Below are 19,251 nucleotides of genomic sequence, written 5' to 3' on the forward strand. Positions count from 1 at the left end.
TGCCCGCAGCATGTTTGACTGAACATCGATGTTCCCATCACTCTGTGTTGTTTCAAGACTAATAATCATCTCAGTGTTACTTTCTTTAAACTGTGATCATGTGAATTCTTCCTCTTGATAATCGTGTTGAAGTCCTGAAGAGGTAGAAACTGTCCGCAGGGACCAAAGACAGGTGAAAGGTCCGAACAACGTACCTGAACATGTTTTATTCTTTGTTCTATTTTCGGAACTTCTGAGTCTTTTTGTTCGTTCACCATGAAGAACTCCAGCTGTTCAGAAGTGTCTGAGTCGATGCTGACAGAAGGTTTCCTCACTGATCACATGTATGTAGTGTCCTTAGACTTTGTGATCTACATCTATATCGACACGTTCAGCGACGTCTCCTGTCGCTCCTGTCAGCAGCAGCAGCTCAGACCCAGTTTAAACGGGTCATCAGAACTGAGACTGCACCAGCCTGAGAGGTCATCTGGATAACGGTTCACAGCTGATGTTTCAGGATGTTTCCTGCCTGTCTCAGATTTTATAACCGGCGTGTCGCTTCACAGTTAATCATCACCTGTTCAACCATCCCCCCAACACACACACACACACACACACACACGCACGCACGCGCACGCACGCACACACACACACACGCACACGCACACGCACACGCACACGCACACGCACACACACACACACACACACACTTCTTCATGTTCTGATATTAACTTGTGTTTTTTATCTTCTGTTGGTCAACAGCTGAAGTATTAACAAGCAGGAATGGAGCCTCACCTGACCGACCTGTTCCTGGACCTGTTCCTGGACCTGTTCCTGGTCTGGTTCCTGTCCCTCTTGGACCTTAAACCCCTCACAGCTGTCAGGTCAGTTCACAGTGACATTCACACTGAAACAGCAGATCTTTGACTCGTTGACAAAGTATCTAACATCATGAGTTGTATTAAAGAGTTTGATTGGATCAGAATCTGAGCCCACAGCAGCAAAGTACTGAACAATCTCCCACCAGAACTTCTCTCAGTAACTTTCACTGCACTCTTCAGCCCAGTCGGACCGGCTCGTTGACCTGTGAGACCCAGATCAGCTCAGACAGACAGAACAGATAACAGGACAGGTTCTGATCAGATAATTGTTAACTGGGTTTCTTTCATGACCAAGAAGAACCGACAGAGAAAACGTGTCGACTCAGCTGTATCGTATCTTTGTTGGTTTACAGCAGAACTGTGATTGGTTCACATTAACGGTTCTGACCCGTGACACAGTTGGCACCGAGCCTGTTCCTCTGCTGTCCTGCGTCACGAGCGCGTTCTGAACTGTGATTCTGATCCGACGGCTGCTCTGTTGGTTTGTTCAGAGGTGGAACTCTAATGAAACTCTGAAAAGTTCAGTGAATAATAATTAATGATATGTAATATTTTTAAACAACGTGTTTTGAAGCAGCTTTACAATATTAATGACTTAAAACTAAAACATTTGCCTTCAAACTGAAGGAGACTGAGGTGCTGCAGGACTCAGCTGTTTGTCTCCATCTGGTGGTGAAAAGCACCCAAGCTTTTATTTTGACAGTAGAAGGAAGTGTCCAACAGGAAGTCCCTTCACACAAACATGTTCCTCTCTGAGACCTCAATAAAATAGTTGTTCATGTGACACAGATCGCAGTTTGTATGAAGGACCTGATCTGAGGTCTGTTTACTTCTTCACTTTGTAAAGCACGCCGTCATCTCCAGTTCTGATTTACTGAATATTAATAAACTTCATTATTTAAAACAGAGTTGCAGCATTCTGCTAAACAACTGAAGCAGCTGAAACTTGATTTAAACATCAGATGTCTCGTCTGCTGTGATCACAATCTGCAGGAGAGAACGCACCACAACCTGATCTCAGACCAGATTTACACCTTAATTAACATGAAGTCTTATGTAGCTGCTGAGCTAACAATGTTAGCATCAGGTAGATCTGCCGAGCCAACAGTGTTAGCATCAGGTAGCTCTGCTGCGCTAACAGTGTTAGCATCAGGTAGCTCTGCTGAGCTAGCACTTTTAGCATCAGGTAGCTCTGCTGCGCTAGCAGTGTTAGCATCAGGTAGATCTGCCGAGCTAACAGTGTTCATCTTCACCTCGTCTGAAGATGAGGAGCTGTACATAACGAGCTGTGTGAAGCTGTTTCCTGTTTCATAGTTTTTAGTTTCCCGTGAATTCTGTCGACTGTCCTGTCCTGTGATCAACGAATGAACAGATGTCTGTTTTTATTCAAATAATAATAATAATAATAATAATAATAATGATAATAATAATAATAATAATAATAATAATAATAAAAACCAGAGTAAAACAAACACACACACAGACATGTTTCAGTTCGTCAGATTTTATTGGTGTTGTTCTGAGAACGGTTTGCAGCGTGTTGATGTTGTTGTCGTCTCACTGAGTCTAGTCAGTCTCAGTGTCTTCTCCCTCGATGATCTCTTTGGTGATGATCAGAACTTTACTGGTTGTGGACGAGGAAGTCGGCCTGCAACAAAACACACAGCCCATGTTAGCTTTCATCACGCTAATCAAGAAGCTAACAGAGTTTCTGACAGTGAGGAACTAAAATGAATGTTTCATTAACTATTGAAACTCAAACACACACGTTTCTGTATTCAAACTCTGGTACTTTTGATGATTCCCGGTCTGGACCGGTCCACTCACATGATCTCTCCGTCCATCAGCCTTCTGTACTCGGCGATCTCCATCTCCAGCCTGGTCTTGGTGTCCAGCAGCATCTGGTACTCCTGGCTCTGACGCTCCAGGTCCAGTCTCAGCTGAGACAGCTGGTCCTCCAGCATTGACACCTGCCTCTGGTAACCTGCTAGCATGTTAGCATAGCGGCTCTGTGTGTCTGCGAGGGTTCCTTCTAGAGATGCTTTCTGAAGAGGAGCAGAAACTGTGTGAGGAGGCTGACAGACTGTTGATTCACATCCAGACTGAGACATGTTTGAAACCCACCATGCTGAGTTGCGCCTGGAGCTCAATCTCTAGACTCTGCAGCGAACGTTTGACCTCTGTGACCTCGGAGCGAGACATCTGCAGAGTCTCGGTGCTGGAGGCGACCTCCTTGTTGAGCGCTTCAGACTGCAAGACAACAAAGACGCGAGGCAGAAGTCAGAAATCACGACTGAGAGTGACGTCTGTTTTAAATCAACACGTATCCTGATGACGCTCTGCTGTTGGTCGCTGAACTGTCATGTGTGAGAAGTTACACATTCTACACAAATTGAGATTTGATATGATGAGGTACAACTCTGGTAAATCAGATAGTTTTGACTTGAAAAGTCAAACATACGTTGTTTTAAATACTTTTTCACTGTCTTGTGTAACAAGAAAAGAATCTGATCAGATTCTGTTAGAAAACCTGATGATTGTACTGAACTGTTCTCTGCAAACAGAGTCAGATGACTGTAGTGTAGCTCAATCTCACTTCTCAGTTATGATCTAGAAAATTATCGAGTTACTACAAAGACATCAGGCGGTTTGTGTCACTCACCTTGGCCTGGAACCAGGACTCCAGGTCTTTGCGGTTCTTGTTGGCGACAGTCTCGTAGTGTTCTCTGATTCCGGCCATGACGGCGGACAGGTCCTGCTGAGGAGCGGCGTCCACCTCCACGTTCACCTGGCCTCCCATCTGGGCCCTGAGAGCCAGCAGGTCCTGCAGGAGAACATTTCAGATCCAAGTCAATAAATATGAAGACAAGTCGGTTAACAACACACAACTTTTTTTTCTCTTAATTTCTCAAAATTTGAGTTGAGTTTGATTTATAGACGGTCCAGTCTGACGCTGGAGCTGAGATGTTTGGGACTAAACTTAATGAGTAAAGAAATCAAAAAGTAAAACTACAGCTGATCAATCTGTACAACAACGTCACTGATTGAAACATTTTAAAGAAGCTAAGCTTCAGCAGTAGTTTGCGGTTTCACGCCCACCTCCTCGTGGTTCCTCTTGAGGCAGATGAGTTCTTCCCTCAGAGATTCGATCTGCATCTCCAGGTCCGATCTGTTCAGAGTCAGCTCGTCCAGAACCCTCTTCAGCCCGGCGATGTCGCCCTCCACCGACTGACGCATGGCCAGCTCGTTCTCGTACCTGCACACAGGGACGATCACAGTGAGCTGATATGTTTGGTTTGCATGCGAGACATTCATCAGAACAGTCGGAGCCACATCGAGCTTCGTGTGAACGTTCAGTGTCGGTCGACTTACTTGACCTTGAAGTCGTCAGCAGCCAGCTTGGCGTTATCGATCGCCAGGTAGAGGGAGCCGTTTGTACGGGTGGCCTGTTGGATCTGAAACACAACAGAAGTTCAGATTTAAGCTGTTTTATTTTCTAAATGTACTGAGACTGGAAGACATTTGAAATGTTGAAGTCAGAGACAGACAGGCGGGCGTGGCTGCAGGCTGCAGGAGCTCCATGAGGCTGCTGCACCATTTATTCAAAGCTATTCAAATATTAATCAAACTCTGTTTGTTTCACGGCCTTCTGTTCTTCTGTTCTTTCACATCATGCAAATGGAGCGTGTGTGTCGCCTGTGTGTTCAGGGTGTGGCTGCACCTGCATCTCTCTGCAGGAAACAGCCAATCACGTCTCTGTTCCGGGCTGACTGAACACCTGAGAGCAGCCGCGGGGCTTTTCATGACAGTCAGGACGAAACTGTGTGCTACAGTATTTTCATTTCCAAACATTAAACACACTCTTTCTTCAGTTTCACCTGCTCACACACCTCTCCCTCTCTTTTGTCTCTCTGACCTCATCACAGAATCAGAACCTGGACTCACCTGGTCCTGCATGTCGCTGATGACCACCTTGAATGCGGCGCAGTCGTGGCCCTCAGGTTGGGTCTTCTTCTCCAGGAACTGTCTGATCTTCAGCTCCAGCTCGCCGTTGGCTGCTTCCAGCTTGCGCACCTTCTCCAGGTAGGCGGCCAGACGGTCGTTCAGGTTCTGCATGGCTGCTTTCTTGCTGCCGGAGATGTCGCTGGCGTTGTCCAAGGCGTCGGCCAGGTTGAAGCCAGCGCCGCCGGCAGAGAACCCTGCCCCGGCTGACGAGAAGCTTCTGGGAGCGCTCACGCTGGAGATGCGGACCCCAGAGCCTCCGGCGCCGGCGTACATGCTGGGGGCCCTCATGCTGCCCAGACGGCTTCCACTGGAGAAGGTGGTGGAGCGAGCGTAAGAAGACATGCTGGAGGAGTCTGCCTGCACTGGATGGAGAGGAGAGAATGAAGCCGAGGTCCGACCCAGCTCCTTTTATCCCGGATGAAGGTGAGGGAGGGGTGGAGGGTCCGGGCCTCGCTGCAGCCTCGGGCGCAGACATGTGACCAACTGACGAATCACAGCAGGAATGTGAATTCTACGCCTGTTGTACAATGACACGACGTTGTCACCCTCTCTGTCTGTTTGTGTTTCTATCTGCAAGCGTCTCTCAGGTGACTCAATCATCCGGCTCGTTCAGGTGGATCAGCTCCTCTCAGATCCGACCTGCTGATAATCTCATCTGATCAGATTCTGGTTCAACTTTAAATAAAGAGACCCTCGACGCTCCTCCTCACACCTGGATTCCTCTCTGCATGTTCCAACCTGTCACACACACACACACACACACACACACACACACACACACACACACACACACACACACACTCCCCTGTCTTCTTTTATTGTGCAAACAGTGGGAGCCTCAGCTCGGCTCTGTTAGCTGTGACGAATGTTTTGTGTACATTTTGGTGGCAGAGGAGGAACAAACGAAGAACATGACCATGAAACAGAATCACACAGATTATAACATGAAGACGGGAGATTTGTTGAGATGTTCATGAGCTGCAGTGCAGACGTGGGTTTGTTGTAATAAATGTATAATAAATAAATAATAACACAAATATCAGACATCTACTTTTAGGTAAAACAACAGGTTTTAGTAACTCGTTAGCTGATGTTAGTGTTCAGCAGCTTCCTGGGTACATTATTGTGTGTTCCTCGTTAGACGAATGTCTCCAAGGTGTGTGCTGATATTTCTGAATTCATTTTCACGTTAGCTAGTACGTTTTGGATTGTAATGCTGTTAGCTGTTAGCCATTAGCTGTTAGCTGTTGTTTAACTTGAAAAATGGCTCCAGCCTCCAGATTAAACCATCGTCAAACAGGAAACAGTGAAATGATCGTTATTTGCTTTTATATATACGACTCTCACCTGGTCCGAACCGCCACACCTGGAGTGTGATGTCAGAGGAAAATGGCCGCCATGTGACTATAGTGTACCTGAGGACGTAACATTAAACCCGGACAGTGTTGGTTGTGTTGCTCCTGACCAGATCCTCCGAGTCAGAGGCCCACAGAACTGAACGTGTGCTAACCGAGCCGGCTAACTTCAGTGGGTATAAAATAATTGAATGGTGCGGCTCATCTAGACTTTCCAAATGTTGTTGGACGGAATAGATCAAATTCTGACAGGAAACAAGTCATGACTCGTGTATCCACCATTTACAGCTTCTACAGCATTTTACATTCCTTCTCAATGTGAGCTTCTTGTACATTTGGGCCGAGTGCATCACGTGAAGCCTGGAGCTCCTCCTGGGCGATCGAGTCTATCGATCCAGACCCAAACACCCAGTACAGCTGCTTCAACACCTGTCCACATACTTTTGTCCACATAGCAAACCTGATATCATTAGTTTTTGAGACGAGCAGGACGGAAGCCTGTCTGTGTTTTAATGTGAAGAATCAGGACTCGTGTGATCAGACGTCACCTGGAGACGAACAGACAAACTCGTCTGTGCTGGTCATGTTCTTATCTGAGCACTTTAATCACATCACTGATGAACAGACAGTTTCCTTGATAAACAGTCTCCGATCGTCAGACGGACATTGTTCAGATTTTTCTTCTACTCCATCAACAGTGATGTCGTGTTTCTCTCTTGTGACAAATGAACTTATTGTCGCTTTGCACAAAAGCGTCTGTTAAATGCCCTGAATGTAAATGTGATTTAAACGTGAATGTTAATATAAAATAAACATCTTAAAGTAGAGATGAACTGAAGAATTCTTTTGTATCTCTGACAGACTCTGAGCCCAGGACTCCTCTGAGGGATAGCTTGACCTCAGCCCTGCCTTCAGGTGACCTACCTGTCCGAACACATCACTGCTTGTTGAGTTCACCAGCACACCTCATCAGAAAACATACCGCACGGGTCAACTGTGAAGGCTGCTGGTTACAACCCAAATCCACTGAACATATTGACCTCCAGAGAGATTTATTTATTCCTGGAGACACAGATTGCTGCTCTGCTCTCAGGATATAAACTGCTCCACAGTTGACGTGTGGTTTACACGCTGTGGAAACACTTTGTTGGTTCTGTTCTCACTGACCCACTAGACAAGTGTGTTAGCGTGTTAGCTGTTGGTGTGTTAGCGGGTCGTTCACTACGTTCAACAAGCTCTTCTCACATTTTTTGTCTAAAACATAAATAAAAGACTCTGTTCAAAGTCTCAGTCATATAAAAACAAGAAGTGAAGCGTCATGAATGTACCTCAGTCTGAAAAGGCTTCCAGCACCACAGTTACTGCGCAGTGCTGTGGCTGTGTGCTTTGTGCTAACGCTACAGAGTTAGCTCCTGAACAACAGGCTCATCCTGCCACCTCCTGGAAACACCGAACAGTATCTGAATCAACATCTACGAACACGGCTGATCTTGAACGCACCACTGTTAGCATGTGAGTTTAGGAAACTCTGGCTGCTCCCGGTCTGGTTAGCTTTTAGCCTTAGCAACACATCCACCAGCATGTAACCAGTGGCTGGTTGGACTGGATGGGCTGATTGAGCTCCTGACCAACTGAATTTTACTTTTTAAAAGCAGAAACAGACGACGTTTTCAAAGTGTGTCCTTTTCACTGTTAGCACAACATGGCTACTGCTAGCAGCCTGACCACTGTGACCTTCAGACCTGATGTGAGTGCTGTGAGTCCATCAGCCGGTTGTATTAAACCGTCGGCAGGTTCTGTGTGAGGATGTTCTGTGTTCTTCACTCCAGCTGGATGTTTTCAGCTCAGTAATAAACTTAATGTTGTTGAATATGAATAACAGGTGAGTGTTTCACCTGCTGTGACGAGCAGCAGCATCACAGCTACATACTCAGTGGTTGTTGCTTCCTGTAATGTGGATGTTGTAATGATGGAGTCGGGTCAGGACCGGCTCTGATTGCTTCAGTGTTTGTGAGGCTGCTTTGAGATCTGTGTTGTGGGACAGTTTGTGACAGTAGGAGGCGCTTTAGGACCTCAGTGCTGAGCTCCAAACTCACATGTTAGATCCTGTCAGAGTCCCAGTCAAACCCAACCTGAAGCCCCGCCCACGTCCCGCCTCTCAGCTGCAGAGTGCTTCTAGCAGCCAGCTGGTTAGCATGCTAACCTCCACACTGTTGATTGTTGATGGTTTATGCTGTGTTAATCTAAAGCTTCAGATTATTAATGACTTCATGTGAGATTCATGTCAGATTTCTTAATGTTTCATCTTCCATGAAACATTTTATTTCTATATTTCTGTTTTATTTGCTTCAATTCGTCCTGATTCGAAGACATGAAGCAGTTTTATGAAAGAATGAGTTGAAGCTGGTAGAGATCATCAATAATAATAATAATAATAATAATAATAATAATAATAATAATAATAATAATATTTTTTACACACTGCAGTGAGAATGAGGACGTCACAGAAGAAGAAGAGACCACAGGCGTTTTATTGTGAAGCACCTCAGCAGACTTTTATTTGTGTGTTTTGTTGTGTGCGAGCTGCGATGGCGCCTCCTGCATGAGCTCACAGGGTCTGACTGACCTCCTCTGTGGAGGAGCTCACCACCTTCCCGTCCACAATCTCCTCTACGATGGTGATGACCTTCTGTTTGGTGGTGGAGGTGACTGTGGGGGTGGTGGTGACCATGGAGGAGGAGGAGATGCTGCAGGAGAGACACAAACATTTCAGTCATTGTGCTTCATGAAGTGACGATTGTGCAGGATGTTGAATATATTTCAGTGTATCAGAGATGTCGGACAAAAGCCATGGGTCAACTTTTAGGAGCGAAACATCATAATCTCACATATTTTATTTCAACTACAAGTCTTTTGTAGACGTTAACACTCAGGTTCAAAAGAATAAAATATGAACTGAAGATTATTGAAGCCATTAAAGTCTGAACTCAAACAAATCATAGTTCTGTCATATATAAATCATTTCTGAGGAACATTATCATGAGTGCATTAAACTCTCTGCTGCAGTCATAAGCCCCGCCCCCTCAGGTGTGGCCTGTCTCACCTGCTGCCACCTTCTCCGTCCAGCAGCCTCCTGTACTCGGCGATCTCCATCTCCAGTCTGGTCTTGATGTCCAGCAGCATCTGGTACTCCTGCGACTGTCTCTCCAGGTCGGCCCTCAGCTGCACCAGCTGCTCCTCCATCATGCCCACCTGGTTCTGGTACCCTGCCAGCTGCATGCCGTACCGGTTCTGTGTCTCAGCCAGGGTGCCTTCCAGCGACGCTTTCTGCAGGAGGGAGGAGTCGGTTTGTTAAAGAGCTCACAGACACAGCAGATAGAGGAGGAGGAGTGATGATGTTACCATGCTGAGCTGTGACTGCAGCTCGATCTCCAGGCCCTGCAGCGTCCGCTTGATCTCTGTGATCTCAGATTTGGACGTCTGGAGTGTTTCTGTGTTGGCAGCCACTTCTTTGTTTAATGCTTCCGACTGTGAGAGGACAGAAATAACGTCACGATCATTCATCATCACGTCTTGTTGCCGTCTCTTCAGTCCGAGTCACGGAGCTGTTCTTACCTTGGCGTTGAACCAGCCCTCCAGTTCTTTTCGGCTCTTGGCGGCGATGCTCTCGTAGTGCTCCCTGACCTCCTCGATGATCTTTGAGAGGTCTGGTCCCTGAGCAGCGTCCACCTCCACGTTCACCTGTCCGCTCATCTGAGTGCGCATCGCCAGCAACTCCTGCAGAAAGACACGTGAAGATTCAGCGCTCGCTTCAACGTAGAAGTTCCACTCAGACGTTTCTTGTGTCCGAGAGCTCACTGACCTCCTCGTGGTTCTTCTTGAGGAAGATCAGCTCCTCCTTCAGGCCCTCGATCTGCATCTCCAGGTCGCTCCGGCTCATCGTCAGCTCGTCCAGGACCCTCCTCAGACCGGCGATGTCGGCCTCCACCGACTGACGCATGGCCAGCTCGTTCTCGAACCTGCACAGAAGACGGCACGCTCTGTTTCTAAATCAGCTCTTCCAAAAAATAAAACTGACTGAAACAGGAAGAGAAAGCAACGCAGAGAGAAGAAACAGAGGACGTCTGAGACCAGCCTGCTGAGCTGTGACTGGATGGTTTAGGAACCAAAACTACTTGGTTGGGTTCAGGTTTAGATTGCAAGGACAAGGTTTTGAAAACCAAATTCTGCCTTAGCATTGCATGATGATTAGCCTGGTAGCTGGTGGTTTATTAAAAGCTGTTGGTCAACAGAACAAAGCTGTGTGTCTTCAACCGCTAATTCGCTAACGCTGCTCAGTCAAGCTTCAGGAGCTTCTCTCTATCATTCTCTCACCTGCTCGCTGTTAGCAATCTAATTAGCATGTAAGCTAATGGAACAGTTGCTTACAAGCAGCATTAGTGTGATGTCTGTCTCTCAGATCTGTGTTATTGATGGATCACTTCACTCACTTGAGTCTGAAGTCGTCTGCAGCCAACTTGGCGTTATCAATCATCAGGTAGATGCCACCGTTGACTTTGGTCGCGTCCTGAATCTGTGAGATAAAAGAGGAAAGAGAGGCTGAGAACTTTACACCATCACTAACACAAACACTTTGATGAGGTTCTGCTCCTCACACCTCCTGCTCAACAAGCTGAGCAGCAGAGAAGTGATCAGCTGTCAGATGTGAGTGTCGGCAGTGAAGCAGACTGATCTGCTCTGGCGTCTGCAGGGTGACAGATTCCGGAGCAAACCGCAATAAAACAGACATTTGTTGAGACGGACATTATTCCATCATTACTGCTGAAACAACGCTGGAGGTATCTGAGTGGTCTGAAGCTGACGCTGCTCTCACTCCATCACAGATGATGACAGGTGGAGCAGGTGTGCACAGCTTCCCTGATGGATGCATGCAGATGTTGTGGTACTGGTTCTGCTGCCTACCTTGCCCTGCAGCTCTGCGATGGTGGCGTAGAAGCCGCTGTAGTCTCTGGCGGAGGGGGAGACCTTGCTCTCCAGGAACTGTCTGATCTTCAGCTCCAGCTCGGCGTTGGCTGCCTCCAGCTTGCGCACCTTCTCCAGGTAGGAGGCCAGACGGTCGTTCAGGTTCTGCATGGTGGCCTTCTCGTTGGCAGAGATATCCACGCTGCCGCCATCGCCACCACCAAAGCCAAATGCACCACCTCCACCGCCTCCTGAGCTGCTGTAGCTGAAGCTGTAGCCAGCTGCACCTCCACCACCACCGCCGCCGCCGCCGCCACCGCCACCGCCACGACCAAACATGGACATGGAGGAGCCACCAGAGGAGATTCTGACACCATGGCCTCCAGCTCCACCATACACGGAACCAGAGCGGCGGCCACCACCACCGTATCCACCGCTAGACATGCTTTTGGAGCTGTAACTTGACATCATCTTGAATGGTGATGAAGGAACGGAGGCAGACAGTCGGCTTCAGCTGGAGAGGAGAGAGTGAAGAGCTCAGAGGACGGCTGATTTTTATACTCTTCCAGTCCTGGAGGAGGAGGAGGAGGTGGGGGTTGGATGGCGAGCTTGTGCCAAGCCTACGAGGAGACACCTGCCCCTGCTGCACCCAGCAGAGGGTGTGTCTGAGAACTGTGGAATCCACCCGTCAGCTGCTCGTTCACCTGCTCGCGTTCATTGACGATCATCACGCTACATCCACAGATCCGAGCCGCTGGAGTCGAGCGGGCAGGTTCAGACCTGGGTGACATTTTGATTTAAAGTTCACACCCAGCATTGAAAAGCACATTCAATCAGTCAGCAGCTCAGAGTCAGTGACCCTCCTCACAATAACCTCAGTGTGCTGTCACAGCTTTATGAGCGTGTTGTGTAACTGCAGGCGGCAGGTCATTGTTCCGCGACGCGGCAGGTTTAAACACTAATCCTCCTGTTTGATTAAAGAGACTCTTTCAGCTCCTAATCTCCAGTAAACAGAGCTGACAAAGACGGAGAATGAGGAGCGGCTGATCGGACTTTGTTAAGATGAAAACAACAGAGAAACTCCAGCAGAGCTCAGAGTTCGTTAAGTCTCAGAGGTTTACAGAGATTATAGCTCTTACAGGTGGAGTGACGCACCTGAACAACTAAATCATTACGAGATTAAAAGTGTTTCTGTGAGAACGTTTGCCAACAAGATGAGAATCCTCCAGCCGCACAACATCTGCACCTGCTGACAGTCTCCATCAGAACACCTGATCCAGATAAAAGTCTGTGTTAAAGCACAGTCGGTACCAGAATGTGATCGGGTCTGATGACCACGTGTCAGATCTTTGGTACAACATGCAGTAAGAAGGACCAGCAACCAGGTTGCTGGCTGTGAGTCAGCTTCCTTCACTCAGACCCGGTGGCATGTGCACTGGTACTGACACATCGGAACCAATATTTCCCAAAGTGTTTTCTTTATGATTATTCATATAGACACAAGATGGAGGCGTCACTGTTCACACTCAGTGCGTTTACATGCACAGCTTAGTCAGATTACAGCTATAGTTCGATCAAATTACTGGCAGAAGCATGTCATACCCCGGTACGCTAGGTGGCGCTGTACCCATTTCAGCTAGTGGTAACAGAAACACCTCCGGCTGACCTCTTTACGTCACCAGCTGCCTCGGTATACTAGAAAGATGGCGTACGAAGAGCGAGACGAAGCTGCATCTTTGTACATTTGGTGTATGGTCTACATGATAATTACACAAACTAGATGCATGATGGTGCTCTTGCTTGCGATGATTTCAGAGGAAAGTCGCTGCCGTCCTTCTACTTCTGGCTCACGGCCCAGGAAAAAAATCTCAAGCCTGCACAGAACGCAAAGATCCGATGTAATCTGATAGAAGTGTGACGGAGTGACCCGACTGTGTGGTCACGTCCATGAGCGCACATTATGAACGTAGCCGCTGAACAACAGTAGCTGTACATACAGCTGAAGTCTGAAATGGTCCCATCTGGTTCTGTCCGATCTGCAGTCCATCTTTTCGGGCATCATGTACCGATGAGCAGCTTCTGACGCCTCCAGCGCTGCATCCAGATTTATCTTGTTCGATCCATGAAATCTGTCTGATGTCCAGCCCGCCGCGACGTTTCATCCAGTGGTTCTGTCCGTGAAACTGAACCAGCAGTTTGAGGCTCCTTAATGCTCGACGTAAGATCCGTGTTTGTGTTTACGATCAGTAACAGATGGTTGGGAAGATGTCACCAACAAGTTTCCTTGTATCAGCAGCATTTTCAGCTATTCTTGTAATTAGTTAGCTTGTGATTGTAAGACAATGAGTTAAATCTTGGAGGTGAACTACAGAGAATTAAAGTCATCTGCTGTTCTGTAAGAATACTGGACACGACCTCATGAACCTAAAAGCAAACAGAGCCGAGTCGGAGTTGGCATGTTCCACATCATACGGATCCACAGGGGATAAACAGCAGCTCCAGAACAATACCGAGTGAAAACTATAGCTGTGTATATAGATAAAGTGCAGCCAGCACATCAGTACCAGCCCCGTCCTCCCAGAGGACCGATGGGTCCGATAAACAGCTGCTAACACGTTTTTACCAAAAGTCACAGATTCTGTCTGTATTTTAAAACGGTACACTCAGCTGAGACTCTGAATCTGCTGCAGAACTGTCTCCTGTTGAAAAAGTGATTGATCATCAAAATAAGCTTCAACTTTGATTATTGAAATCATTTCACCTACACTCCTGCCTACCTGTTAGCCTGCTTCTAGCTTTTCTTTAGCCTGCAGCTAACATGACGTTAGCCTGGTTTGGTTGAGAAAGTTGGATGCTGCAATGTAAAACTAAATTATTTTACTTAAAACAGAAAGTTATTCTTATTGAAGTCACAGTTTGAGTTGACTTTTTTCTCTCTACCCCATCAACATAGCTAGCTTAGCTTTAGCCTGCAGCTAGCTTAGCGTTAGCTCTGACTCCTCTCCTGTGTGATGGAGACGATCAGCTGACTGGTGCCAGAGGAAAGTGATTCTTATATTAATCATTTATTGATGTGTCTGTGAGGAGGGTTCACTCTGCACAGATCACAGGAACTGAACTTCTATCTTGTGATTATTGTTGAATCACTGAAGGCTGTTGGTTGATTCTTGTTGGTGAATATTATTTGAACTTGTCAAAAAGCCTCCAGGATGAAGCGGAGCTGTTGTACAGCAGAATGTCGGGACATAAACCAAAGACCTGTTGGTTTTATTGACTAATCCAGAACCTGAAAAGTCAAAGTGAAAGATGATTTAGACGTTCTGACAGCCTGAGCTGTTACACCAGTATTCAGCTGTGTGTTCTGTGACCGTCCATGCTAACACACCACACACAGACAAAAGTGACGGAGCGTTGATGCTGAGCGGTGGATCTGCTCAACAGGATCAGTTCTGCTGTTTCTTCAGTTCTTGTGTCACATCTGAGGATGAAAATGCAACAAAGTCTTCAGACAGTTTGAACGGAATCTTGTCTTCTGCAGACATTTGAAGACGAGGTCGCTGCAGAGAAGCTGAGGTGTTGTCACGGTGTGGTGAGAGGAGGACCGCAGGGCTGAGGAGTTTCCAGCAACAGCAACGGTTTATTCTGATAATCATCAGCACACAAGTGAGTATAAATGACGGCGGTTACACCAGCAGTGGCAGAGCATCAAAGGTTCGGTGTGAATGTGTCCCGGAGCAGTGACAGTGTAATTCAGTTTTAATGATTTGGAGGAAAGTGTTTTGTGCAGCGGGTGTGGCGCCTGGTATTCTGCTGCAGGCGTGTTCCCATCGCGCTCAGGCTGCAGGGAACTGACAGGTATGAGCCTCGCCCACCCAGCGCTCCTCCACTCACTGCACATTTAGTTTTACATGTTTGTTTAAGAGGCGTGTAATCCTGTGTTGTCTGGAGAAAGATTACCTTCTGCACGATGTGAGCAGTGAAAACAGTGAGAAGCTCAGGACGACTCACAGCTGATCTCACCTGACTGAAGACATGCAGAAAGCAGAACATGGTGCAGACTTCAGCCTGTAGCTCAGAAGACTTTTACTTTAGTTCACTTGTGGTCTGGGAACTAGTGATGGGAACGGCAGTTCTTTTTACTGAACTTATTTAGGGACGGTGCGCAATCATTCACGGGAGACGCAGTGCTGCTCTGAGTGGTATACATGCACTAAAATTATTACACAGTGAAAGTGTCCTCTGTGCACAGTAAAATCACTTAACATGATGCTACACGGATGTTAGCAACACAGCGCTAATTTTAGCAGCACGGTTGCTGAACGTGAATCATCTCCTCTGCCCTGGCTGAGTGAGAGACACAGCGGCACTTTCAGCACAGTGTCTGAACGAGAATCACGTCCTCAGCGTCAGTTATCTGCCTGCAGTAGGTTCATGAATCATGAACGAATCACAGCGTGAACGAGAATCACGTCCTCACAGTTCTCTGAGTGAGTTCCACTCCCGGCCGGCATGATCGCGGCTGAGCTCAACTGAACTGAAAAAGGAACGAATCAGTCCATCAAGTGATCCCGTTCACTTCGTTCACTGAAAAGATTTGTTCGTTTGAACGACACGTTCGCGACCGACACAACACTAGTGGGAACAGGAAGTGAACAGTCAGGAAGAGACCACATCTGATCCTGAGAATATATAACAATAATAGTATAACGTGAGGTGCATCAGGGTTCTATCCTGGGCTCCTTTTTATTTTCAGCACACGTTAATGACATGCTGCCTGCAGTGACATGTGGGCTTCTTTATACTCGGCTTCACTCGTCCCCGGAGTGATGTGTGCATGAAATAGTTAAATAGTTAAATCATATGTATGATGGTGTAAATGGCCATGCTTCTGATTATTTATGCTCCAATATAAAAATGATTCACACTCAACACAATCACAATACAAGGGCCAGAGTTCCTTCATGTAAAGTGCCCAGAGTTCAACATGCTGCCACATGTACCGTTGTTTACACTGGTATCTTGTTCTGTCACCACACTTTCAACTTGTCGACGGTCTTTTATGGAACAAGATGACGGATGTATGATGAGTCATGTCTATGCCTGCCCTATTAATGTTTTTACTAGAGATTTATTTTATTGTCTAATAACTTTTAGCATGTGTTACTTTTCTTTGGATTGTGTCTGTTAGCATGTCACTGTTCTTGTTTCTGTCTTTGCGTCTGATGTGTCGACACTGAGGACCATGTTGGAAATAAGTGTTATCACTTTAACATGTTATCCTTTCGATTATGTTTGTCTTCAAATCCAAAGATCAATCAATCAAAAATAAAAGTTCAGGAGGAAAGAAGAAGAGAGCAGACACAGCACTGCAGCCATGTCGAGAGGACGTGTTTCTGTAGCTAACTGAAGTTAGCATCTCTCTGATTCCCTCTGTGACGCCGCCACCATCTTGTAGCTTCTTTACGGCCCACAGTCAGTCTGCAGCCTGATGACAGACACAGTTTAACCTCTACATCTTTATCCTGCCGGCCAGAACCAGACAGAACCAGACAGAACCAGGAAGGCTGTTTACATGACAACAACACATATATTAAAGTTTATGATGTTTAAACAGCAACTAATTCATCTGTAAATGTAAACCTGCATTTCAGAGCTAATGCTGTCGTCTCTGCTAGTGCTACATTGAGTTAGCTCCTACCTGTGCTCAGACACACCTGTAGTTGACCTTCAGCAGACCGACGAGGCTTCAGGGAGTTTATTTGCTTTTTGTGGCGACAAAAGGAAACAACACATTTTCTCCAGCAGCAGATTATGTTTATGAAACACAAGTAAGTACTGGATCACTGGAATCACAGAACTAATGTCACAACACTTGAAGTAACTGGAGTAGTGTAACAGATTACTTTGACAGCAGCTGATCTCCAGGAGCATCTGCTGCTGTTCCAGGATCAGATCGTCTGATCGTCACCTCATTTAAATACATACAGATATTAAACACTGATCTGGGCCACAGCTCCCTCACAGATCACAGATCAGTCAGTGACATGGGTCTTGTGGCCGTTATGATCCATGTGGTGACTCATATTCCGGTCGGTGACTCTCTGATCCATTAATGCTGTTCTGTTATCACAGAACTAATCCGTTCATTGTTTGGACTGAAGAGGTTCTGCAGGACCTGATGTTACTGTAACACCCTGGTGTCGATGTGAGCTTAGACGTTATTGATCTGTTGGGTTTCAACTGGTTTCCTTCTTCAGACAGAAACACAGAATGTGATGGCGACTGATGTGGAACATGAACCAGAACGTGTCCCAGTGGTTCTGATTAATGTTCATGTGTTCTCAAAAAGTTGAATGTTTCAAGTAAGCGGCAGCAAAACGAGACTTTTCTGACAAGATGTTGGGAAAAGTGAGTAAATATCAGAATAATTTGTGCATCTAATGAGATATTGATTTATTAATGAGCCAACTCCTGTGTTGTGCTGTGTTGTGTTGTGTTGTGTTGTGTTGTGTTGTGTTGTGTGTGTTGTGTGTGTCGTGTTATGTTTGAGTCCTCACAACTTCCTCCAGACGAGTTTGTGGCAACAGAATCGCAGATTTTAAGATAAACACGATGTTGATTCACAAACAGGAGAAGAGTTTGTGCTCCAGTTCAGTTGCTGTCACGTAAAGAACTGACAGCTATTGTCTCACACACACACACGCACGCGCGCACACACACACACACACACACTCGCCTCGGGGAAACCTGTCCGGCTGACTCAACCTGCTCCAGCTCGCTTCCACCTGAATCCTCCGCCTGCAGCTCCAACCTTATGTAACTGATGTAACCTGAGAGGGCGGAGCTTATGTGGGCTGCTGTCGCCTGCAGGTACACTCAGGTGTGTCTCTGACACAAAGGCCCATAAATGAGATGCAGAGGTGAAGTTCTGAGATGGAATGTGTTGATTTGTGTTTTTAGTTTGATGTTTTATTAAAAGATTCGCCTCCAGAATATAAAACACGCTGACTTCAGTCGTTACTTGGTCCCGATGAAGCTGATGAAGCTGATGAAGCTGATGAAGCTGATGAAGCTGATGAAGCTCAGTGTGACGTCGACCCGACAGTCAGCATGTCAACATGAACATAAAACACACACGTTGTTCTCATCAGTGTGTCTGGTCATCCAGGCCTCTGTGAGTCCGGACCAGATGTACAAATGAAATACAGAAGCGGCTCCTGACAGTCAGAGGACACCTGTCCATCTGCTGAGGACACCTGTCCATCTGCTGAGGACACCTGTCCATCTGCTGAGGACACCTGTCCATCTGCTGAGGACACCTGTCTGTCTGCAGAGGACACCTGTCTCTCTGCAGAGGACACCTGTCTGTCTGTAGAGGACACCTGTCCATCTGCTGAGGACACCTGTCTCTCTGCAGAGGACACCTGTCCGTCTGCTGAGGACACCTGTCTGTCTGTAGAGGACACCTGTCCATCTGCTGAGGACACCTGTCTGTCTGTAGAGGACACCTGTCTGTCTGCAGGGGACACCTGTCTGTCTGTAGAGGACACCTGTCCGTCTGCAGGGGACACCTGTCTGTCTGTAGAGGACACTGCAGGAAGTGTTTCTGGGTCGCTCTCTTTGTGCCAGTCGACCGTTCACACTGAATTCAACAGCTGTGGAACCAGAACCGCTGAGACGGCTCACAGCAGCAGGTGTAAATGTCAAATGTCTCTGCAAACAGTGATGCTGTTATGTTCGAGTTCCTGACCCACAATGCATCAGTGCATCACCACCATCAGTGAACAGAGGACGCTGTCTGACTGTCACTTCCAGAGAGGGAGGATGTTTTTCAGGGTAAGTTCACTGAAGCCTCGTCAGGAGGGCCGACCGTCACCGTCACCGTCACGCTGTCACATCGTCACATCGTCACACCGTCATGCCGTCACAGCACCACGCCGTCACGCCATCACGCCATCACATCACCACACCGTCACGCCATCACGCCGTCACATTGTCACGCCGTCACATCGTCACACAACAACACTGTCAGACGGGTCGAGAGCTGCCGACATTAACACCAAACAAAA

General features: G+C 47.0%; 2 protein-coding genes across 2 annotated transcripts; both read right to left on the reverse strand.

Annotated features, from left to right (window-relative positions):
• Positions 1 to 2,348: 2,348 nt before the first annotated feature.
• On the reverse strand, positions 2,349 to 7,093 carry LOC119014834 (keratin, type I cytoskeletal 13-like). Its single transcript, XM_037090340.1, has 7 exons — positions 4,806 to 7,093; positions 4,233 to 4,315; positions 3,960 to 4,116; positions 3,523 to 3,684; positions 2,985 to 3,110; positions 2,688 to 2,905; positions 2,349 to 2,508 (listed from the first exon to the last, which is right to left on the reverse strand). The coding sequence occupies exons 1-7, from the start codon at positions 5,205 to 5,207 to the stop codon at positions 2,427 to 2,429; spliced, it is 1,230 nt and encodes a 409-aa protein (XP_036946235.1). The 5' UTR covers positions 5,208 to 7,093; the 3' UTR covers positions 2,349 to 2,426.
• A 1,647-nt stretch (positions 7,094 to 8,740) lies between these two features.
• Positions 8,741 to 11,933, reverse strand: LOC119014736 (keratin, type I cytoskeletal 13-like). Its single transcript, XM_037090174.1, has 7 exons — positions 11,183 to 11,933; positions 10,711 to 10,793; positions 10,083 to 10,239; positions 9,836 to 9,997; positions 9,623 to 9,748; positions 9,324 to 9,547; positions 8,741 to 8,967 (listed from the first exon to the last, which is right to left on the reverse strand). Exons 1-7 carry the CDS (start codon positions 11,651 to 11,653, stop codon positions 8,829 to 8,831), a joined length of 1,362 nt encoding a protein of 453 aa, XP_036946069.1. The 5' UTR covers positions 11,654 to 11,933; the 3' UTR covers positions 8,741 to 8,828.
• Positions 11,934 to 19,251: the final 7,318 nt, after the last annotated feature.

Source organism: Acanthopagrus latus, chromosome 23, assembly GCF_904848185.1.
Source record: "Acanthopagrus latus isolate v.2019 chromosome 23, fAcaLat1.1, whole genome shotgun sequence".
NCBI lineage: Eukaryota > Metazoa > Chordata > Actinopteri > Spariformes > Sparidae > Acanthopagrus > Acanthopagrus latus.